This window comes from Protopterus annectens, chromosome 13.part0 (genome assembly GCF_019279795.1).
Source record: "Protopterus annectens isolate FY-2018-M chromosome 13.part0, PAN1.0, whole genome shotgun sequence".
Taxonomy (NCBI): Eukaryota; Metazoa; Chordata; order Ceratodontiformes; family Protopteridae; genus Protopterus; species Protopterus annectens.
Window position 1 is genome coordinate 889,051,272 of NC_056747.1, and position 19,857 is coordinate 889,071,128.

The window sequence follows — 19,857 nt, forward strand, 5'->3', positions numbered from 1 at the left end:
AGCAGAGGGTTTTAGGGTCAAGCGAAGATGAAAAAAAATAAAGGAAGATAAACAACTAAAAGTGACATTATTAATGTAGTCACAGGAAAATACAGACAGGGAGAAGTGTGAGAGTCAAGATTTACAGAGACAGCCTCTTCTAGTTGTGTCTGCAAGTAAAGCTGTATTGCTGTAAGAAATTTCCCAAAAGGGAGTTCAGATGTCCAGAGAGAGAATAGCCCTATAAAATATTCCAGATTTAGAAGATAGTTGAAGGAACTGTCCAGATATATGGAAAGCTTGCCTAAGACTGTAGATTTTATTTATGTGTGTGGAAAAAGATGTTAAGGCAGATTCAATAAAGCCTACGCAGTCGATTCACACCATGTGTGCTCATACCTTTGAGAAACATCATTGACACACACACACACACACACACACACACACACACACACACACACACACACACAGTCACAGTCACACACACACACCTTACTTTTTCGCTGTCTGCAACCACCAGGCAATAATACATCTACAATCGAGCAGCCAGGACTCAGTTAGGAGCTAATAAATAATCCACCATAAACGAACACTTCTAATGTGATCAGCCAGGCGCCCTGGCGCGAGCATCACAAAACAAGCCGTTCCCGCTCAGAAAGTATTTGATTTTGAGCTGGAAATGTGCAATATATCGGCGCTTAGCTCAATTCGACAGGCTGGTAGCCCTGGCCGGCGCTGACGCCATCGTACATGGATGACGCGTCAGCTGACAAAGCGCAAAAATTAAAAAAAGAAATAAAAACACAGCGAAAAAAAATCGGAACTAAAGGGGTGCCACTCGGGAATCGTGGCACCCCAGTTTTGGACCCCAAAACTCGGTAAAAACCGAGTAATTCGGGACAGTTGGGAGGTATGATACACACACACATACATACATATATACATGCACATATATATATATATATATATATATATATATATATATATATATACATACATACATATACATACATAGATATATATATATATATATATATATACACACACACACACAGAAAAAACTATTTAAAATCCAACGAAGAACTGAAACTATATCGAAAAAACTTCGTAAAAATCACAATTATCCAATAGCAATGTCGAAAAAACACACAGAGAGCCAGTAATTAGCGCTTTCATCCAATTTAATATGTTGGACTTCTTCAGAATAATATACAATTACAATAGAATCCTGTATATATAACCAAAGTAATGGTAAAATGACAAATTAGAAAATATAACTCATGTATAATATAATAAGAACCCTGTGGAAGCAAAACATTCCACTAACTGACTCATGTATAATGTAATAAGAACCCTGTTCAATTGTAAACAAAGCTTACCACTAGTAAAAGTGTATTTAGTTGTGCCATTTCAAAAAACATTTAATTACATTAATAATTAATGACATTTAATGTTTAAACTTTCATTCAGACCAGGTGGGGCATCAGCATTTAACCTTAGTTGCCATCTTAATTCTTTAACCACCAATAAAGTATTTCTATCCCTAAAAAAACATATGAACATAATCAAGCACAATGAATTTGAATCCTGTAGACAAAGAACATATATAGCAGTGTTTAGCTAGGGCATTACTAAAATCACAATTTCTTATAGCCACACAATGCTCCTTGATTCTTGTAGACAACTTGCGTATTGTTTTACCAATATAAAACGCTGAACACAATGTGCAGATAGCTGCATAAACAAAATTGTCTGAATTGCAGTCAAAATATGTAGTATACTGTATTTTAAAATTAATATGTTTAAAAGTATATGAGGCACCTGTTAGAATATTCTTACAGGCAATGCATTTTCCACAAGCAAACACCCCTTTATTACTGTGAATGACAGGGGGTGCAACAATAAATTGAGTGTCTCTATTTTCAAATAGAGAACATAAAGATTTAAATTTTGTGTGTGTAAAAACAGGAAGTAACCCTAACTTGTTGTCAATCTCACGGCTGGAGGTAAGAATATCCCAGTTATTATAAAACGCCTTCTTAATAGCTATAGAGTCCCTGCAAATAGGAACTGGGAAACTAGTGAATCTATCTACAGAGTTATGTGTAGAAAGAGTGTGTCCTGAATTATGTATTTGAGAAACGTCCTGATAGGTGCAAGTCAAGGGAGTAGTCTGTGAATCAAACACAGTATTGGTTATATATACATAGATACATATAGATGACTGCAAACTAGGAGCCATAATCGAAACTCCTAACAATGTGGACATCCTACAAAAGGGCCTCACTGAGACAGATGCCTGGTGTTTAAGCCATGGCCTCAAGCTCAATGCCAAAAAGTGCACTGTCATCCCCTTTGGTAAAAACTCTGTACCCATGAACTACAACATAGGCGGTAGTATACTTAACATTGAAAGTGTGATAAGAGACCTTGGGACACAGGTGGACAGCAGTCTCTCCTTTGATAATCACATCACCACAGTAGTCAGGAAATCCATCTATATGGCACACCTCATCACAAAAGGTTTCGCATCCAGAAAAAAAATAGGTCATTGTTCCCCTCTACTCATCACTCATTAGACCCAATATAGAGTACAACGCCACTTTTGGTATGTTCCTCACAAGACATCTACAACAACTGGAAAGGCCGCAGAAATACCTCACAAAGAGGATTACTGGCCTCAAACAGATGCCGTACGCAGACCGTCTCAAAAAACTCCAGCTTTACTCCGTTGCATATCGCCTACTCAGAGGTGATCTCTGCCTAACATACAAAGCTATGTCAAACCCAGAGCTGTTGGACATGCTCCACTTAAAGAAATCCCAATCCCTCTGAGCTACACGCTCTAGGGACCTAAACCTTGTCACCACAATAAACAGAACATGCCGGAGGGATCGATTCCTGTCCCAGAGACTTCCCATACTCTGGAATAAACTACCTATCTATATCAAACAAAGCTCCTCATTAGCACTCTTCAAGAAAAATCTTGATGATTGGATGGGAAATAGGAAATTCACCCCGGGGATCACCTCTGTGGCTCTGCTCGACAGTGGCACAGGAAAATAATTTTCTTGGGTGGCAAAAGCCAAGGTACCTTTTTGGCTGGGCTTGTATAGGCCCCAGGGCCGATAGCCTAGTACCTACCTATGAACCTTTGAGTTAAAAAAAACTGCATATATTTTCAAACCCTGACCCCTTTTATTTCTTAGGATTTATTATTGAAACAAAAAATCTAGGAAAATCTGAAATAGGTTCAAACAACAATGGGAAGAAGCAACTACATACAAGATCAGCCAGCCAAACAGTAATGGATGAAGGTTAGCTGGAAACAATATATATGCAAAATAACTATAATGTGCAATATATGACAGTAATATCTTTTCATCAGAACAGCAGTTTTGACAATACTAACATGAAATGTAGAGAGACAGAGTACTGAATTATATCAAGAATTGTAGGTTAGAAACAATAATATTAAAGACCACTCATTTGGATACGAAATGAACAGAAGAATTTGTCAAAGAAAGGATTTCAAGGTAAACATTCAGCACTGTATCAAAAAAAAATGAAAAAGGAAGTAATAACACTGTTTAAGAGAAGAGAAGAGATCTGAAAGTGACAGAAGAGGAAAAACCCACCTAAGACTACTACCAAGGAGCTTATGAGAATTTTGGAAGAAAAACCTTTCAGCAGAGATGACTATATGCATGGGAACTGGAACCTGATTTGCAACACTGAGAATGAATCAGGGAGCTACAAGAGGGTAGATTTCTGAAATATATAAAACATTTAGTACAGTAGATGTAAAGCCAGTGTAGGAAATCTGACAAAATTTACATATTTCCTAACACACAATAATTGGGGCAGACTGGATAGAAATTGTATTTCAAATGCATTTAATTGAAAGCTTTGAGACCATCCAATACCTACATCAGATCATACACCAATAAATACTTACAAAAAGATGCAAGGAAATGATATACAAATGAGACATTGGTGTTCGTACTTAACCTGTTAAAATAGCAACAATGGGTAAATGTTAGGATTTACAATTCATTAGGGAAGACAGGAATTAATTCAGAAGGGATATCTACTGTTGGGATTAAATGAAAATGGAGTTTATAACTTGTTAAAAATAAGACAGGAAGAAAAGGGATAGAAGTAGCAGGAATTATTTAGAAGGGTCAAACAAGATTAATGTATTGTAGAAGAAGGGGGAACCTCAGAGAAGAGGAGGAGGAGCAACTACAGAGTGCTAAAGGGAAAACAGGAAAGTATTTCAGTAATATGCATAGATTTGGAAAGGTTGTTATTAAACAACTTTTTGATACATCTAAGGCACAAAAAAAAATAAGCTATGTCTTACCATAATGTTCCATCTGAGTTGTTTCATCTTTGTTTATTCATTACTCATGGGATTCAGTTCCGACCTCAGAACCAAGCCGGCCTATTTTTCAAGCTCGCATCAGCCACAAACCTCTCGAGCTAAGATTTTACCCATCGTGCCCTTCTTCCTGTTACCTCAGATCTAGTTTGCAAGTTGGAAAAATGAAGCAGAGGCTACCTCTGGTCAGACATGACCTAACAACTGGAAAGAAGGACAAATGAGATCCACCAGAAACTTTCGGAGGGGGAAGGTGGATGGGCCGTAATGAATAAACAAGATGAAACAACTCAGATGGACTTTATGGTAAGACATAACTTCTTTATCTGATGTTGTTAATCTTCGTTTATTCCTTACTCATGGGACAGAGTACCCAGCTATGGTGTTCCCTGGGTGGCCCTATGGAAGGACATTCCGGAGCACCATAGAACCAAAAGAATCTCTACCTCTGGATGCCAAGTCCAATTTGTAATGAGCAATGAAGGTATGAGGCCTAGCCCAGGTTGCGGCTGCACAAATGTCATTCAAAGATGTTCTCGCATGGAAGGCTGCAGAAGTTGACACTGATCTTGCAGAGTGGGCCATTACTCTGCCAGGTAAAGGGATACCATTCTTGCCAAAAATTAAAGTAATACAATTTCTCAACCAAGTGGCAAAAGTAACTTTTGAAACTGGACAACTTAGTTTGGATTCAGAAAAGGCCAAAAACAGCTGGTCAGATTTTCTATTAAACTTAGTACTGTCTAGGTAAAAACAAATTTGTCTATGTACATCCAAGGTATGCAGGCAATATTCCCCTCTCTTAAAATGATTAGGGAAGAACACTGGCAAATCAATAGTCTGACTGACAGATAACTCAGAAACGACCTTGGGTAAGAAGGTCGGATTGGTACTTAATGTAACTCTGTCCTTGTGAAAGATGAGGGAGGGGGGTTTGACTGACAAGGCCTGTAATTCAGAAATACATTTTGCAGAAGTAATAGCAACTAAGAACAGCGTTTTCCATGACAGATACTTTAGATGACAGGTAGATGCAGGCTCAAAGGGAGAAGTTGTCAACCCTTGAAGGACTAAGGCCAGGTCCCAAGGTTGAGCAGGTTCTCCGAATGGAGGTTTTAGTTGGTTTACGCCCTTCAGAAAGGTCTTACAAAGTCTGTGTGACATTAAGGAAGAGCCCTGGAAGTCATTATGAAAATTAGGAATCACAGCCAGGTGAACACTAACTGTGGAGGCTGCCATCTCCCGACTTAAAAAGGTCTGAACGATATTCTAGGACAATAGAAACAAGGGCTGTAAAAGGGTCCATTTGTTTATATTGTAGCCAGAGAGAAAACCTCTTCCATTTGCTGTGGTAGTCTGGTGGATGATCTATGAGAAGGAATCAGGATGTCACTCACAGGGGAAGATAGATCATGCTGCCTTGCAAACATTGGAAGTGGATAAACCAAGCTGTCAGTTTCAGGCTGGATAAGTTCAGATAAACCAGATTCTGGGGGTGAGAGATCAACTCTGGAGTTGGATTGAGAATCCATGGTCCATCTAGCAGATGACGGCACAGGAAGGGAAACCAAACTTGTCGAGGCTAATATGGAGCAATGAGGATCACTTTGCTCTTCGACTGACATGCTTTCTTGAGGAACAGGGGAACAAGGGGTATCGGAGGATAAGCATATAGCAGACCCGAGGGCCAGTCGTGGACTACAGCATCTCTTGGTGACTGTCCCTGAGAGGGGATCAAGGCAAAGTACTTGCTGCACTTGTGATTGGACAGGGACGCAAAACGGTCACAGCAAGGCTGGCCCCAGCAGTTGAAAATCTTCGCCACCACTAGAGGATTGAGAGACCACTCGTAAGGCTGTAGAATGCAACTGCTCAACTTGTCCGCTATCGCATTTGAGCTCCTGGGAATGTGCGTCACTATCAGAAAACGGTTGAAGGCTATCACCCATTGCCATATTCTCATAGCCTCTTGAAAGAATGGGTATGATCTGGTTTCCTCTTGTTTGCTGATGTAGCAGACTACTGTCATGTTGTCTGACTGAATTCTAATAGTTCCTGATAGAAGGATCGACTGGAATGCTTGCAAAGCTAGTAGCACCGCCCTCTGTTCTAGGACATTGATATGCAGATGTGCCTCCATTTGTGACCAAGTGCCTTGGACTGTCTTTCCCTGAAACAGCCGTCCCACCCCATCAGGGAGGTGTCCGTGGTCACTGTGGTGTTGGACTGATGAGGGGTGAATGGGCGAGACCACTCGTAAGGGTTGTTTGACATGCACCAGAGCAAGTCCTGATTGCAAATCTTAGTTATTCGAATCAGAAAAGATAAGGGATTCTGGGATGGGTACCACTGAGAAAGAAGCAGCCATTGAAGAAGCCTCATGTGTAGCCTTGCTAGAGGGACTATGGTGATGGAGGCTGCCATCGATCCAAGCAGTTGAAGACCAGATCGAGGCTAGATTTTGTTTAAGTATTGCCTGAACCTGTTCTTTGATCCTCTGAATTCTGTGATCTGGTAGATAGACTGTACAAGTCATTGTGACCAGAATCACTACAATGTACTCTAATGAGTGACTCGGAGGAAGGTATGACTTCTTACAGTTTATCGATATTCCGAGCTGCTGTGCATTGTTTACGGTGCAAGTCAAGGCCTGATCCAGTAGCCGTCTGGATGGGGCAGTAATGAGCCAGTTGTCTAGGTAAGGAAACACCTGGAATCCTTGAAGCCGCAAGTGAGCTGTGACTACTGCCATGCACTTTGTGAACACTCTGGGGTCTTGAATAAGAAAGAAATATGGCATCCTCTGGAGATGAGCCTTTGTACCAAAGCATCTGTGGTTATGGTTTGCCAGGCAGAAGGGTACAAGGAAAAACGACCCCCGAGTGCTTCCAGAGAAAAGCAATCAGGCTGCTCCTCAGGAGTGCTGATAGGGCCATCCAGAGAAAGATTCCCTGGAACCCCAATTTTGCAGACCTCCCCTGCCCCGAAAGGGGCGTCTTCCGTTAGAATCCCCCCCCCCCCCGCCTCTATGGGAAAACTCGGCCTGAGATTCACGGAAAGGACCCAGAGACTTTTTGTGCCACATTTTCCCACTCTTCTGATTCCTAGAATAGAACCGCTGAGGAGAAGATAAACGGACACCCATGACAGATCGGGTCTTACTGTCCTGTTCGTTCACATCTGGCCAATGTATCTTTTACCTTAGAGCCAAACAAAGTAGTCATCTCACTAGGGGCGTTAAGGAAGGAAGCCTTGAAGGGATCCACAAAGGTGCATCCAGGCATGGCATCTCATGACTATGCCTGCACCCGCAGCTCTCGCCACTCCCTCAGTAGCGTGTGATACCAGACGCATTGAGGAATTGGAAACCGATTCTAGGGTCGCTAACTGAGAGGCCACCTTGTCTCGGAACCCATCAGAAACTGCTCCTGCCAAGGTCTCAGAGGGTTTGGACACTAGGTCTCTCTGGAGCCTTGTGAAATGTGCCAGGTAGTTCAAGGACCTAACAGCAAAGATCAATGACGCGAAGGCTCACTTCCCTAATCTGTCCACTGCCCGGGAATCCTTATTGGGTGGATGAACAGTCTGGCTCTCCTCTGCCAGCTCCTTTTTTGTAGTGGTAGCCACTACAATGGCGTCTACTGGGAGACCTTTCGACCAATAGGGGCACTCTTCTGGGGGAGAAAGGATTTTGTCCAGCCTACGAGGTATGGCCTCCACAGAGTCCGGTGCCTTCCACGCATGCTGCACGATGAGCTTGATGAGCTCATCAGCAGGTGGGGTAACCCAGGAGGTAGGGGGATGGGCACGAAAAGACTGCAGGAACACATACTCCTCTGAGGAAGGGTTATAGGACTTCTATTCAGCTCTCTGCTTTAAAATTTCGAGGATGTCACCAAAGGAAACCTAGTCAGAAGGTGAACATGAGGACCCCCTCCCCATCATCGTAATCTGTGTCTTCAGTCACTGACTCTTCTGTGGAGTCCATGTGCTTCCTCTTACACACAGTCTTGCAGTGGACTTCCTCAGTGGGACACTCTGGGGAAGGCTGCAAGGACAAGGTCTCCAAGAGGACAATGGCCCGAGACTCCTGTGCCCAGAGTCCAGGGGTTGCAACTTGAGACAGCTGAGGCTCAGAGGAAGTAGTAGTTTATCAACAGAGGAGGCCGAGAAGCAGTGGCCAGTGTCCTCTCAAAGGCCGGGAACATCAGCCTGCCCGAGGAGGGATGCCTCCACAGAGGTCGGAGTATAGGTAGGAGTCTGTGGAAAAGCGTGATCAACTCCAGAGGGAAGAGACACTTTTGAAGGGCAGGAATTCCTCTGGCCAAAAGCAGCTGATCTATAAGATGCACCACATCAGGCTTCTGGTAGACCTCCTTAAAAGCCCTGCAGGTGATTGAGGCCTGTCCAAAAACGGGCTAGCACGACCACTGTAAGAAGGTGTCTGAATAGGTAATGTCTGCACCGAAACTGCTGGTGTTTGTACAGTCTGTGTCACTAAAGCCGGCGAAGAAGCGGTATGCTCCGAAATAAACGGTGCGGAAGATTCCTGCACAGAGAAAGGTGTTGTCAAAATTGGGAGTTGTCTGCACCGAAACCTTCGGTGCCAAAAAAAACCTGCACAGAAGAAATTGTCGGTGCCGAGGGGGTCTGCACCGAGAAAACTGTTGGCACCAAAGGAGTCTGCACCAAGAAACTGGAAGGTGCCTTAGGAGTCTGCATGGAGACCACAGTCGGTGCCAAAGATGACTGCGCCAATATACCAATTGTTGCTGAGAAAGTCTGCACTGAACTAGTCGGTGCTGTAGTAGTCTGCACCATGAAGGCTGAAGTCTGCATCAAAAGCAATGGTGTAGAGGGACCAGCAGACAATCTGAGACAGAGTCAAGTGAGTCGGTGCCAAAGCAGCTGCCTAATAAACATTTTTAAAGAAACATTTAGCCTGGGGTTATTTGGAGACTATGTCTTATTTTGAAGATGTCAAAGCAGCATACAATTTTCCTTTAGTGATGCTAATTTTTTAAAGACAAGATATTCAGTTAGCAGTGTTCCATAATATTTTGCACGCTACAAAAAGCAGCAAATTACAGCACATGACTAGGTATCTTACTCCAAAACTCACAATTAAACATGGTTAAGCAGTACACGATTACAAATCTAAACTCACCTTCGGGCAGCTTCAAAGTTTGCTTTAACAAAGTCATTAAAAGGACGCATGTGCTCCTCCTTTGTAAACAGAACATGGTTGGCAATACTTTGCAAAATCTGCAAGAGAAGGAAAAGTTATCTAAAAATACATTAAGTTGTGACATAATAGTTAAATGCTGAAGTGTGGACTTTACAAATGTAAAAAAAAAAAAAAAAAAAAAAAAACCTATAAATTTGGCTTTAGAGAGAACAAAGCACGTCTAATTAAACCGCTGAATTGTATTTCATCAAGCTTACAATTAAACAGGCGATCAATTATGAAATAATAAAGTAATTTTTTTTTATAACATTAGATCCTTTTAAGGTTATATGGTAAACTGCTTACTATAAATGAAAATGTTTCTCTAATTCCCTTTTCCCCTTTACACTTACTTTTCTCAGTCCTAATAAGTAGGAAGATCCCAGCAAGCCACATTTAACACATACAGGCAAATGTTTCTACAGCAGCACACCATTAATGCAAAAAACACTAGCAAAAAAGCAATCACCAACAAAACCTAAAGAAAAAGTCAAGCTAGCCAGAGGTTACTACCTTCCAACAGCACAGAATTCAAATCAGCGATGTGAAAAATAATAATCCACTTCACGAAACCAACTAGATTTTATTACAGCAAAATCCACAAAGTCCAATACAGACACCAAAGATGCAGTAACAGGGTTAAGCGCTTTCATCTGTGACCAGACTTCTTCAGAACCCTGAATAAAACATTTCTACTCATCTTATACAAGAAATTTAAAAATTTGCGCCAAAAAATCTTAAAGGAACATTTTCCAAATGGCTCATAAATGTTTTTCAATACAAAAGATAAATACAAAATACCCAAAAATGTATGTATAAATGAACCTGCCTATCACAAGACATAACATAAACAATTACATACAAATATACCTATCATAAAAAATTTTTGTATGTATAAATGAACTACTAAATAAAATAAATGTTAAAAACTCATTCTGATAAAAATGGTTTTATACTTATATAATCGTTAATACCTGGGAAGCTTGTGGCATTAGTTCTAATCTGCCAAATAGCTTCCCTTTTAATCAAATTAACTTTCCAATTCCCACCACTAGGGACAATGTCAACCCTATCAATAATAAAAAACTTAAAAGTGTGGGTGTAGTCATTGCAAGAGATGTGTCGAGCTAAGGCGTTCTTTTGATCACCAGATTTTATTTTGTACAAGTGCTCATAAATATGCTTCCTGAAAGACCTCTCGGTCTTCCCAATGTAGAACACTGGACATTTAGAAAGTACAGTTTTGTACCTACCATAAATGTAGATGTCCGAGAGGTATGCATCTGCAGTCCTAACATATGGGTTGTCCTGCCTCAGGTAGCCCTTCGGTCGGCCGGATTCCAAAGTCTGGGTCTGGCCTCGGCTGATGTCGCACTTCACCCGACGTCATAGCTGCTGTGAATTGGGTATAAAGGCATCACATCAACCGATGCCATTTTCCTCAGTGTTTCTTGCCCCAGATGCCAGGTGCCCTCTAGGAAGGCTAAATTTGGATAAATGCAAATGATTCCAAACAGTAGAGAGCAAACAATATAAACATGTATATACATATATACAAACAAATACACCATAATAGATTCCCCCAGCTAGCTACAAGATGGGCAAATACCCTAGGAGTACCACAGAGGGGAAGGAGGGTGGGTAATCCTGACTGCAGATGCATACCTCTCGGACATCTACATTTATGGTAGGTACAAAACTGTACTATGTCCTTCAAGGATGCATCTGCAGTCCTAACATATGGGTAGAATACCATAGTCAAACTGGGGGAGGAGGCACTAAGATGATTATGGTGTAGCTAAGATCCCTTGCAAAACAGCAGTTGCAAAACCTGCTCGGGATCTGGAGTATAAAGGTAGATTATAATGCTTGGCAAATGTATGCACGGAGCTCCAAGTAGCAGCTTCTAAAATGTCTTTGGTAGCCACTCCTTGTAGGAAAGCTGTAGTAGTGGCTGTAGCCCTTGTGGAGTGAGGTCTGATGTTTTCTGGAGATGTCTTTCCATGAAAAGAGTAACAAAATCTAATGCAATTTCCTATCCATTTTGAGATTGTCTGTTTTGAAATTGCTCTTCCTTCCATTCCTGTTGCATATGCTACCAGAAGCTGGTCAGTTTTTCTGTTGGTCTTGGTTCTGTCCAGATAGTAGCGCAATTGCCTGTGCACATCCAAGGTATGTAGTAGTTTTTCCCCCTGTTCTGTGGGTTGGGGAAGAATGTTGGTAGATGGATTGCTTGGTTCAATGATACCCTGGAGACCACTTTTGGCATAAAAGTAGGGTTAGTTCTCAAGGACACTCTATCCTGATGGAAGATAAGGAAGGGCTGTACTGCCATTAATGCCTGTAATTCAGAAACTATTCTTGCTGAAGTGATTGCAAGCAGGAAAGCAGTTTTCCAAGATAAGAATTGTAATTCTGCTGTTGCTGCTGGTTTGAAAGGGGGGAAGTGTTAACTTTTCCAACACAAAGTTAAGGTCCCATGTAGGCAAAGGTGGCTTCCTTGGAGGCTTTACATTTTTAATTCCTCTCAGAAACTGCCTAAGTAGAGGATGAGAGAAGACTGGAGGATCCATGTTGTATTTTGCTGAAATTGCTGATGCATGAATCTTAATGGAGGAGTAAGACAGGCCATTGTGGAAAAGTTCTCCTAAGTATTCCAGGATGTTAGCTATGCTTGCTAATGATACATTTTCTCCTTTTGCTGCACTCCAAATGAGGTATCTTTTCCATTTGGCTGAATAAGTCTTCCTTGTGGAGGGTCTGCGAGCCTCCAGGATAATGTCTTTAACCCTCTGAGATAAATCTGGGTTATTTTGCTTTATGTAATATTCCAAGCAGCTAGCTGTAGTGTTTTCAAGTTTGGATGTAGGATCTTGTAGTTGTTCTGTGTTAGCAGTAAAGGAACTAGAGGTAGAGGCCATGCGTGTGTCCGAGACATGCTCCTCAGTAGCTGGTACCAATGCTGCCTCGGCCAGTCTGGAGCTATCAGGATGATCCTTGGGTGATCTTCTTTGATCTTCAGTAGCACTTTGTGCATCAAAGGAAGAGGTGGGAATGCATATGCTGTCAGGTTTTCCCAACTGAAGGATAGGGAGTCCACCTTCCAAGCAAGTGGGTGGTATGTCCTTGTGCAGAATTTCCTCAATTGGTGGTTGTGTGGGGATGCGAACAGGTCTATTTCTGGTAGTCCCCATTTCTTTGTAATGGTTTTGAAGATGTCTGGATGCAGCATCCATTCGTGGGCATCCGTGGTAGTTCTGCTTAAGGTGTCTGCTAGTATATTTTCTTTTCCTGGCATAAATTTGGCCTGGAGTTGAATGTTGAGGTTCAGGGCCACATTCCACAGGTCCATTGCCATCCGGCATAGAGGGTATGAGTGCCTCCTGTTTGTTGATATACCACATGACTGTGGTGTTGTCCGTCCTTATCAGCAAATGACCCTGTTGAAGAAAAGGTCTGAATGTCTGAAGTGCCTGTTTCACTGCCAGCATCTCTTTTTGATTTGTGTGTAGGTTCAGCTGGTCTTGTGTCCATAGGCCTTGTATACAGTTGCCCACCATGTGTGCCCCCCAGCCTAGGTCTGAGGCGTCCGTGGTGATAGTCTGGCTTGGGTGAGGTTTGCGGAAAGGCAGTCCTCTGTTCAACTGACAGGCCTGAGCCCACCACAGGAATTCTTGTTTCAGGCATGGTATTATTGGAATCTGGGCTTCTAGACTGTGCTTGTGTTGAGACCATACATTCCTTAGATACCATTGCAACTTTCTCATATGCAGCCTGGCATGTGGAATCAATATTATGCAGGATGCCATGTAACCCAGGGCTTGCAGGACTTTCCTTGCTGTAAGCTGGTTCTGTGTTGTTAATGCCATGAAATAGAGTGGTAGTTGCTTTTGCTTTTCTGCTGTGAGAAATGCCATCTGATTTGATGTGGCCAGTTCTGCACCCAAGAATGTTATCCTTTGGGATGGTACCAGCCTTGACTTTTTCATGTTGACTGTGTATCCCAGGGCTTGCAGTAGTTGTATAACCTTTTCCAAATCTTTTGTTAATTTAGTCTTGTTGTCCGCTTGTATTAGGCAGTCGTCCAGGTATGGATAAATCTGAATTCCCTGAAGCCTACAATGAGCAATTACTGATGCCAGGCATTTCGTGAATACTCTGGGCGCAGTAGATAAGCCAAAGGACAATGCTGAGAATTGATAATGCTCAGATCCTGCAAGAAATCTGAGGTATCTTCTGCAATCTGGTCGTATAGGGACGTGCAGGTAAGCCTCCTTGAGATCTAGAGTAACCAGCCAAGACTCCTTGCCCAGCATGGGAAGAAGGTGCTGTAGGGTCAGCATTTTGAATTTTGGAACAATGAGATATGTGTTCAGAGCAGACAGGTCGAGAATAGCCCTCCATTGGTTTTCTTTTCTTGGTTCCAGGAAAAGTCTGGAGTAAAATCCTTGCCCTTGTTCCATAGGAGGTACCTTTTCTATAGCTCTCATCCTTAGTAGATGGTTGATTTGTTCTAGAGCGTTTGTTTTCTGGTTTGGTGGTAGGTTTGGCTTTCCTCTCTTTTTTGGTAGAGTGTGGAAGTGAAACCTGTAGCCTTTGTCTATTGTCTGTAAAATCCATTTGTCTCCTGTAATGTAATGTCAGTTTACGGAAAATAAGGCTAGCTTTCCGCCTAAGGGTGCTTCCAGTTGTTCCCTGGTAGGCGGTATCAGAGTCAAGTCATTGTGCCTGTCCTGTGGAAGCGGTCGTAGCTGGATCTGTGGCAGTATTTCTCTGGTTGTTAGGCTTCCACTGACGTCCCCTGTAGGCACCTCTGGATTGACCTCTGCCTCTTGGGCACCTATTTCTGCCTCTCTGTGCTCTGGAGGTGTCTGGAAAGGACCAATTCTTCGAAGGCCAATTTCTACTAAACCTCGGAGGCTGGACCTGTAAGAAATCCTTGACTGTTTGGACCGATTTTGCTTTTTCTTCCACCTTCTTTAGCACTTGCTGTGCAGGGGAGCCAAACAAACTTTGTTTCTCCATGGGAGCATCTAGAAGCTTTGACTTTACATGGTCTGGTAAGGATTGCTCTTTTAACCATGCATGCCTTCTAATCACTGTTCCAGTCAAAGCTGATCTAAAGGAAGCCTCCAGTGCATCATAGCCGCATTTTAAGGAATGATTACTGACCTGCTGAGTGTTATGTACCAAATCCTGAAGGGACTTACGGTCTATAGGTTCAGGAGAGGACAGTTTTTATTTAGCTGGTCTAACAAAAATTCCTGATACTGAATCATGTGGAATTGACAGTTTAAGGCCCTAGCTGAAAGAGTAGCAGAAGTATAAACTTTTTTACCCCATCTCTCTAATGCTCTGGATTCTCTTTCAGAGGGAGGGTTTTGGCAGAGGCAGCTGCTACAGCTTTGGGGCCCTGTGAAATGGTTTCAGGATCTGCAATAGGAGCCTTATACAAGTGAAAGTGTGTCCGGGACCCTGTAATATCTGTCGGCTTGGCAGGGGCCGGGAAGAGAGTCAGGGGCAGTACAGGCATCATTATATGCATCATCAACAACTGTAAGTAGTGGAGGAATGGCTAAAGGCCTATGCTGTGGTAAATGTAAAAAGGTCCTTAGCCTTTTCCTTGAATCTGAAAAATCCTGGCCCTGCCATTGAAAATGCTCTCTCATAGCATGTAAGGTTTCCCCAAAAGAAAATTCCTCAGGAGGAGAGGCAGAAGGAATGGAGTCTTCTGCATCAGAATCCTCATAAGGAGAATATGGGCCTTCTGGAGGATCTGAGTTTTCTGAATCATCCGAGGAATAGTCTGTAGAAACAGGATCCGGGGGCTCTGCTCTAGGCCTCTTCTCTGGAGGGGGTTTAGAGGCCCTGTCTGGGTGAGGTTGGGATCCCCTGATCAAAGAAATGAGATCCTCAGCCAGGCTGAGCATTTGGGAACTAGAGGTAGGCCTGTGTGAGGGGGTTTTAGCAGGCAAGGCCTTAGAAGATTTAGCTGCTTTAGCCCTAGAAAAAGCCTTGATAGACATAGATGCAGGGGGCCTAGCAGCTCCATGTGCAGGAGTATATATGTCTAAAGGAATAGTATCTGATAAATCCTGGGTGGCTGCTACAGCAGGGGTTATTTCAGTAGCAGATTCAGCCATGCTGTGTGAGGCCTCGGATATCGGAGGCATGCTTTCGGCCGAAGGAAGAACCGAGGACTCGGTTTCAGCCGAAACCGAGACACTCGCGGTTGGCTTAACCGTGGTTTCGGCCGAAACCGCGGGCCGCGAGTGTCAGTCCTTTTCCTTACGCTTTTTAGCTAATTGTGAAGTCGGAGTCTCCGATGGCATTTTGTAAGCAAAAGCGGGACCAAAAAACTCCTCTGCAAACTCCGACCGACGTCTAAGTGTCCGTCGGTTGAAGGAAGCACAGGCTAGACAAGCTGATACGTCGTGGTCTGGGCCTAAGCAAGGAAGGCAGTAAGAGTGGAAATCCTTATGAGGTATTTGTTTCCCACAAGTTAAACAATTATTTACTTTTTCTGACATCGGCTGAGGCAAGAAAGAGTCCTCAACGGGGTACTTAGCTTTTTAGAAGTCTTCGGTAGTAGAAATCTCTGGATCTGACCGACCGGCACTTGCGAACAGCTTCTGCTTCGGGCACCGCGCGGCAAGAAAGACTGAGGAAAATGGCGTCGGCTGATGCCTTTATACCCAATTCACAGCAGCTATGACATCGGGTGAAGTGCGACATCAGCCGAGGCCAGACCCAGACTTTGGAATCCGGCCGACCGAAGGGCTGCCTGAGGCAGGACAACCCATATGTTAGGACTGCAGATGCATCCTTGAAGGACATCACAAGGCGAAATATACCACACGAGGGGTTTGACAATTACCCCCTTTACTCTTGACAAACACTTTATTGAGGTCATCCAGCCGAATCCCATTCGATTCTAAAATGGATGAACATTGCCCACAATGTCCACATTTCTTAGTCATACCAAAAATCAATCTAGGTTTTTTCCTTAACTCAAGAAGGTTCTTAATGTTTGGGCCAGTCCTATAAACAAAGTTAGGTTTACAGCCCAAAATATTGATACAATCATTGTCGGATTGAAACAACCTCCAACAATCCAAAATAATGTTTTTAATATATTGTACATATGGGGAAAAGGTCAAGACACATACTTAAGACCTATGAATAGACATTGTCATGGAAGTTTTCCTAAACAGGTCACCCTTCCCTAAAATTGGAAAATATTTTTTACCCCATTCCCGTTTAACATATGAAATAACATTATTTAACATGCTGTTGGGGTAGCCCCTGTCCAAAAACATAGATTTAACAAAATCGAGTTCTCTGGACATAATGTTTTTACTGGATGACATGCGGGCAACCCGGATACATTGCCCCTTAAAAATATTCTTAAAAGTATACCTAGGGTGGTCACTCGAAAAGTGTAAATAATTATTAGAAAATGTGTCTTTTCGGTAAATTCTAGAATCAAAACCATTAAAAGAATGACTAATAAAAGTGTCTAAATATGCGATCCCACTAATATCAAATTGATGGGTAAAACGCAAAAGGGTAGTCGTGTTATTGATGTAGTCCATAAAGTCTGAAATCTCACTAACAGGCCCATTCCATAAAATAAACAACTCATCAAGATATCTACTATAAAAGGATATGTAGGAAAAATATTTGCAAGGGAAGAGGAATTGATTTTCCCACTCAAACAAAACTAGGTTGGCGAAGATGGGTGCACAAGATGCTCCCATCGCCACCCCTCTAGTTTGTCTATAAAATTGTCCTTCAAAGAAAATAAAATTATGGTCTAAAACCAAAGACATCATGTCGACCAAAACGCAAATACGATCCCAAGTAAAGTTGGAAATGGTTCTAAGACTGTTGGCAAAATAATCTAATCCAATATCCTTTGGGATACATGAGAATAAATAGACTACGTCGATGGTTAAAAAGACCAAATCCTTATTCCATAAATCAGGGGATAATTTCCCTAAAAAGGACCAGGAGTCTTTGATGAGATGGGGAATCTTTTCATACAAAGGTTTAGTCCATCGGTCAATGACTACACTGATGGGAAAAGTCTTAGACTTACTGCCAGATATGATCGGCCGGAAGGGCGGGTCGGTTACACATTTGTGGACTTTAGGGATGCCAAAAATAGTAGCCAAAACTGGGAATTCAACTTTAATAAAGTCATAAACTTCTTTAGTAATTCTGTTGTCCAACAAATATTCCTCAATGGCTAAATCAATTTTCCGGTATCCCACATGGATTTCATTAAGGGAAACCACTTCATAATTTCCAGAATCCATTACAATTTTTGTCATAGCATTTATATAGTCCACATTTTTAAATAACACAACTCCGCCCCCCTTATCAGGTTTTATAACACGTAGTTCGGAATTAGAAAGAAAAAAGTCAAGACAACGTCGTTCTTCCTTGGAAAGGATGTCAGAATCATTTGTAGAAATAATTTTGTTCTTAATAACATTAGTTCTATAAATGTCATGACAAACCATCTTGTCAAAATTGGCTACCTTAGGGTGAGACACAGGAATATAGGTGCTCTTTTTAATTAAAGATGGTCCCCTACCAATCAAGTCATTATGTGGATATGTGTCGTCTCTAAAATGCATGGCCAGATTTAAACGCCTGCAATATAATTTGACATTCTTAATAACTTCAGTTAAATTCATCTTACCAGTAGGGACAAACTTAATACCTTTAGAAAACAACTGAAACATATCAGAAGTGATATTAATATCAGTGTAGTTGAAAATGTTAAAACCAGCATAGGAGTGAACTATTTTGTTAACACAGCCAACATTACTGGTGACAGAATCTAATGGTGTTCCCACTCCACAAGAAGTTATGTCTACATTTTGCTTTAAATCTACCACTTCCTGTTGTTTGACAAAAGACGTGGTTTTGGGGCTGGAAAAAATCGCCCCCCCTGAAAATTGGAATTATGATCAATATATCGATCGTCCTGACAGAGTCCAAAAGTTTTACCTGTGTTTTTCCTCTCTTGAGGCCAGATGTAAACTTTGTTATTATTATAACTTTCTACATCTCTTGAAATCTTTCTACATTTCCTAAAATAAATATTCTTAATTTTTTTTTTTAATTTTTTGCTCAGCAGAAGTAAACTGTCTATTGTATAAATCAATCCATTCAGAAAAACAACAATCGTGGGTGATGTCGTGATTGAGTTTCTCCACTTCACTAATAAGTCTAGACAGTTTTTCGTCATTGATTTTCATTAACTGACCTATATATTGAAAACCAAAACTGTCAAATAACTTATTAAAAATGTGTTTGACATTATCATTATAGTCTATTCCCAGGGGTAACTTAAAAAATCGAAGCCCCTTAGGAACTATGTTTAAACCAACACATCTGGATAAATAAGCATTATCCAATTTAATACATTTGATGTTAAATAATTTATTGCCAAAACCAAAAATCATATTTTTAATACGCCCCTTGTCACCCACAGTAGTGTCCATATCCTTCTGTCATTGTTTTCCCCAAAATCAAAATTGGCGTCCAAAAAATTGTCCAAAGTGTCTAGTTTCTCAGAAAAAAACGCCAAAGTCATTAGCTTTACGTGTCACTTTATTTCTAACAGAAATGCCACCGAAAGGCGAAGAATTAAAGTCATTATTGCCCACAGTTTTGTCTGTATTTTTAGCTGAAATCTGTTTCGTTGATTGACACGTACCTGTGTAAGTTTTAAGGGCCATAGGGCGTTTGGAACGAGCCTCCAACCTTTCACTCTCTTCTCTAACCTGGAAAAGACTGAAATCGAAGGTGAAATCCTGTTCATCTTGCCTGTCCACCAGGCGTTTACAAGAATCGATGGCATTCAAGTTGAATTTGTCCGTTGCCTCTGGAAAAGGGGAGCGCATCTCCCCCACATTGGTTCGCTGTCCATTCGGAATATTAAATTGTACACTCGAACCCAAAGAAGAATTCCCACAAGGTTTAGGGCTAGAGTTATTGTGTATGGTCTCCACACAACATGAATTAACTTCGTTAGCGTTCCTGGAATTCGGTGCGTTACCCACCAAAAGGGAATGCTCAACCAAACCAATAAGACGAGCAACTTCGTCTTTTAACGTAGAGAGCTCCATCCGGATGGAAGAGATTTCCTTGCCCGTTAAAAGGTGGCCCCCCCCTTTTTTTTGGAAAAAAAAATCAAAAACCGGGAAAATTGGCCCAGACAATTTTAAAACCCAAAAAAACCCTTAAAAAG

General features: G+C 41.8%; 1 protein-coding gene across 1 annotated transcript in view; it reads right to left on the reverse strand.

The window, feature by feature from the left end:
* The window catches only part of NF1 (neurofibromin 1), a 5,218,972-nt gene that overhangs the window by 1,883,958 nt on the left and 3,315,157 nt on the right, over positions 1–19,857 (reverse strand). The window contains exon 32 of the mRNA XM_044054637.1: positions 9,531–9,628. Coding sequence (XP_043910572.1) covers positions 9,531–9,628 — 98 coding nt within the window. The remainder of the gene's footprint in view (positions 1–9,530; positions 9,629–19,857) is intronic.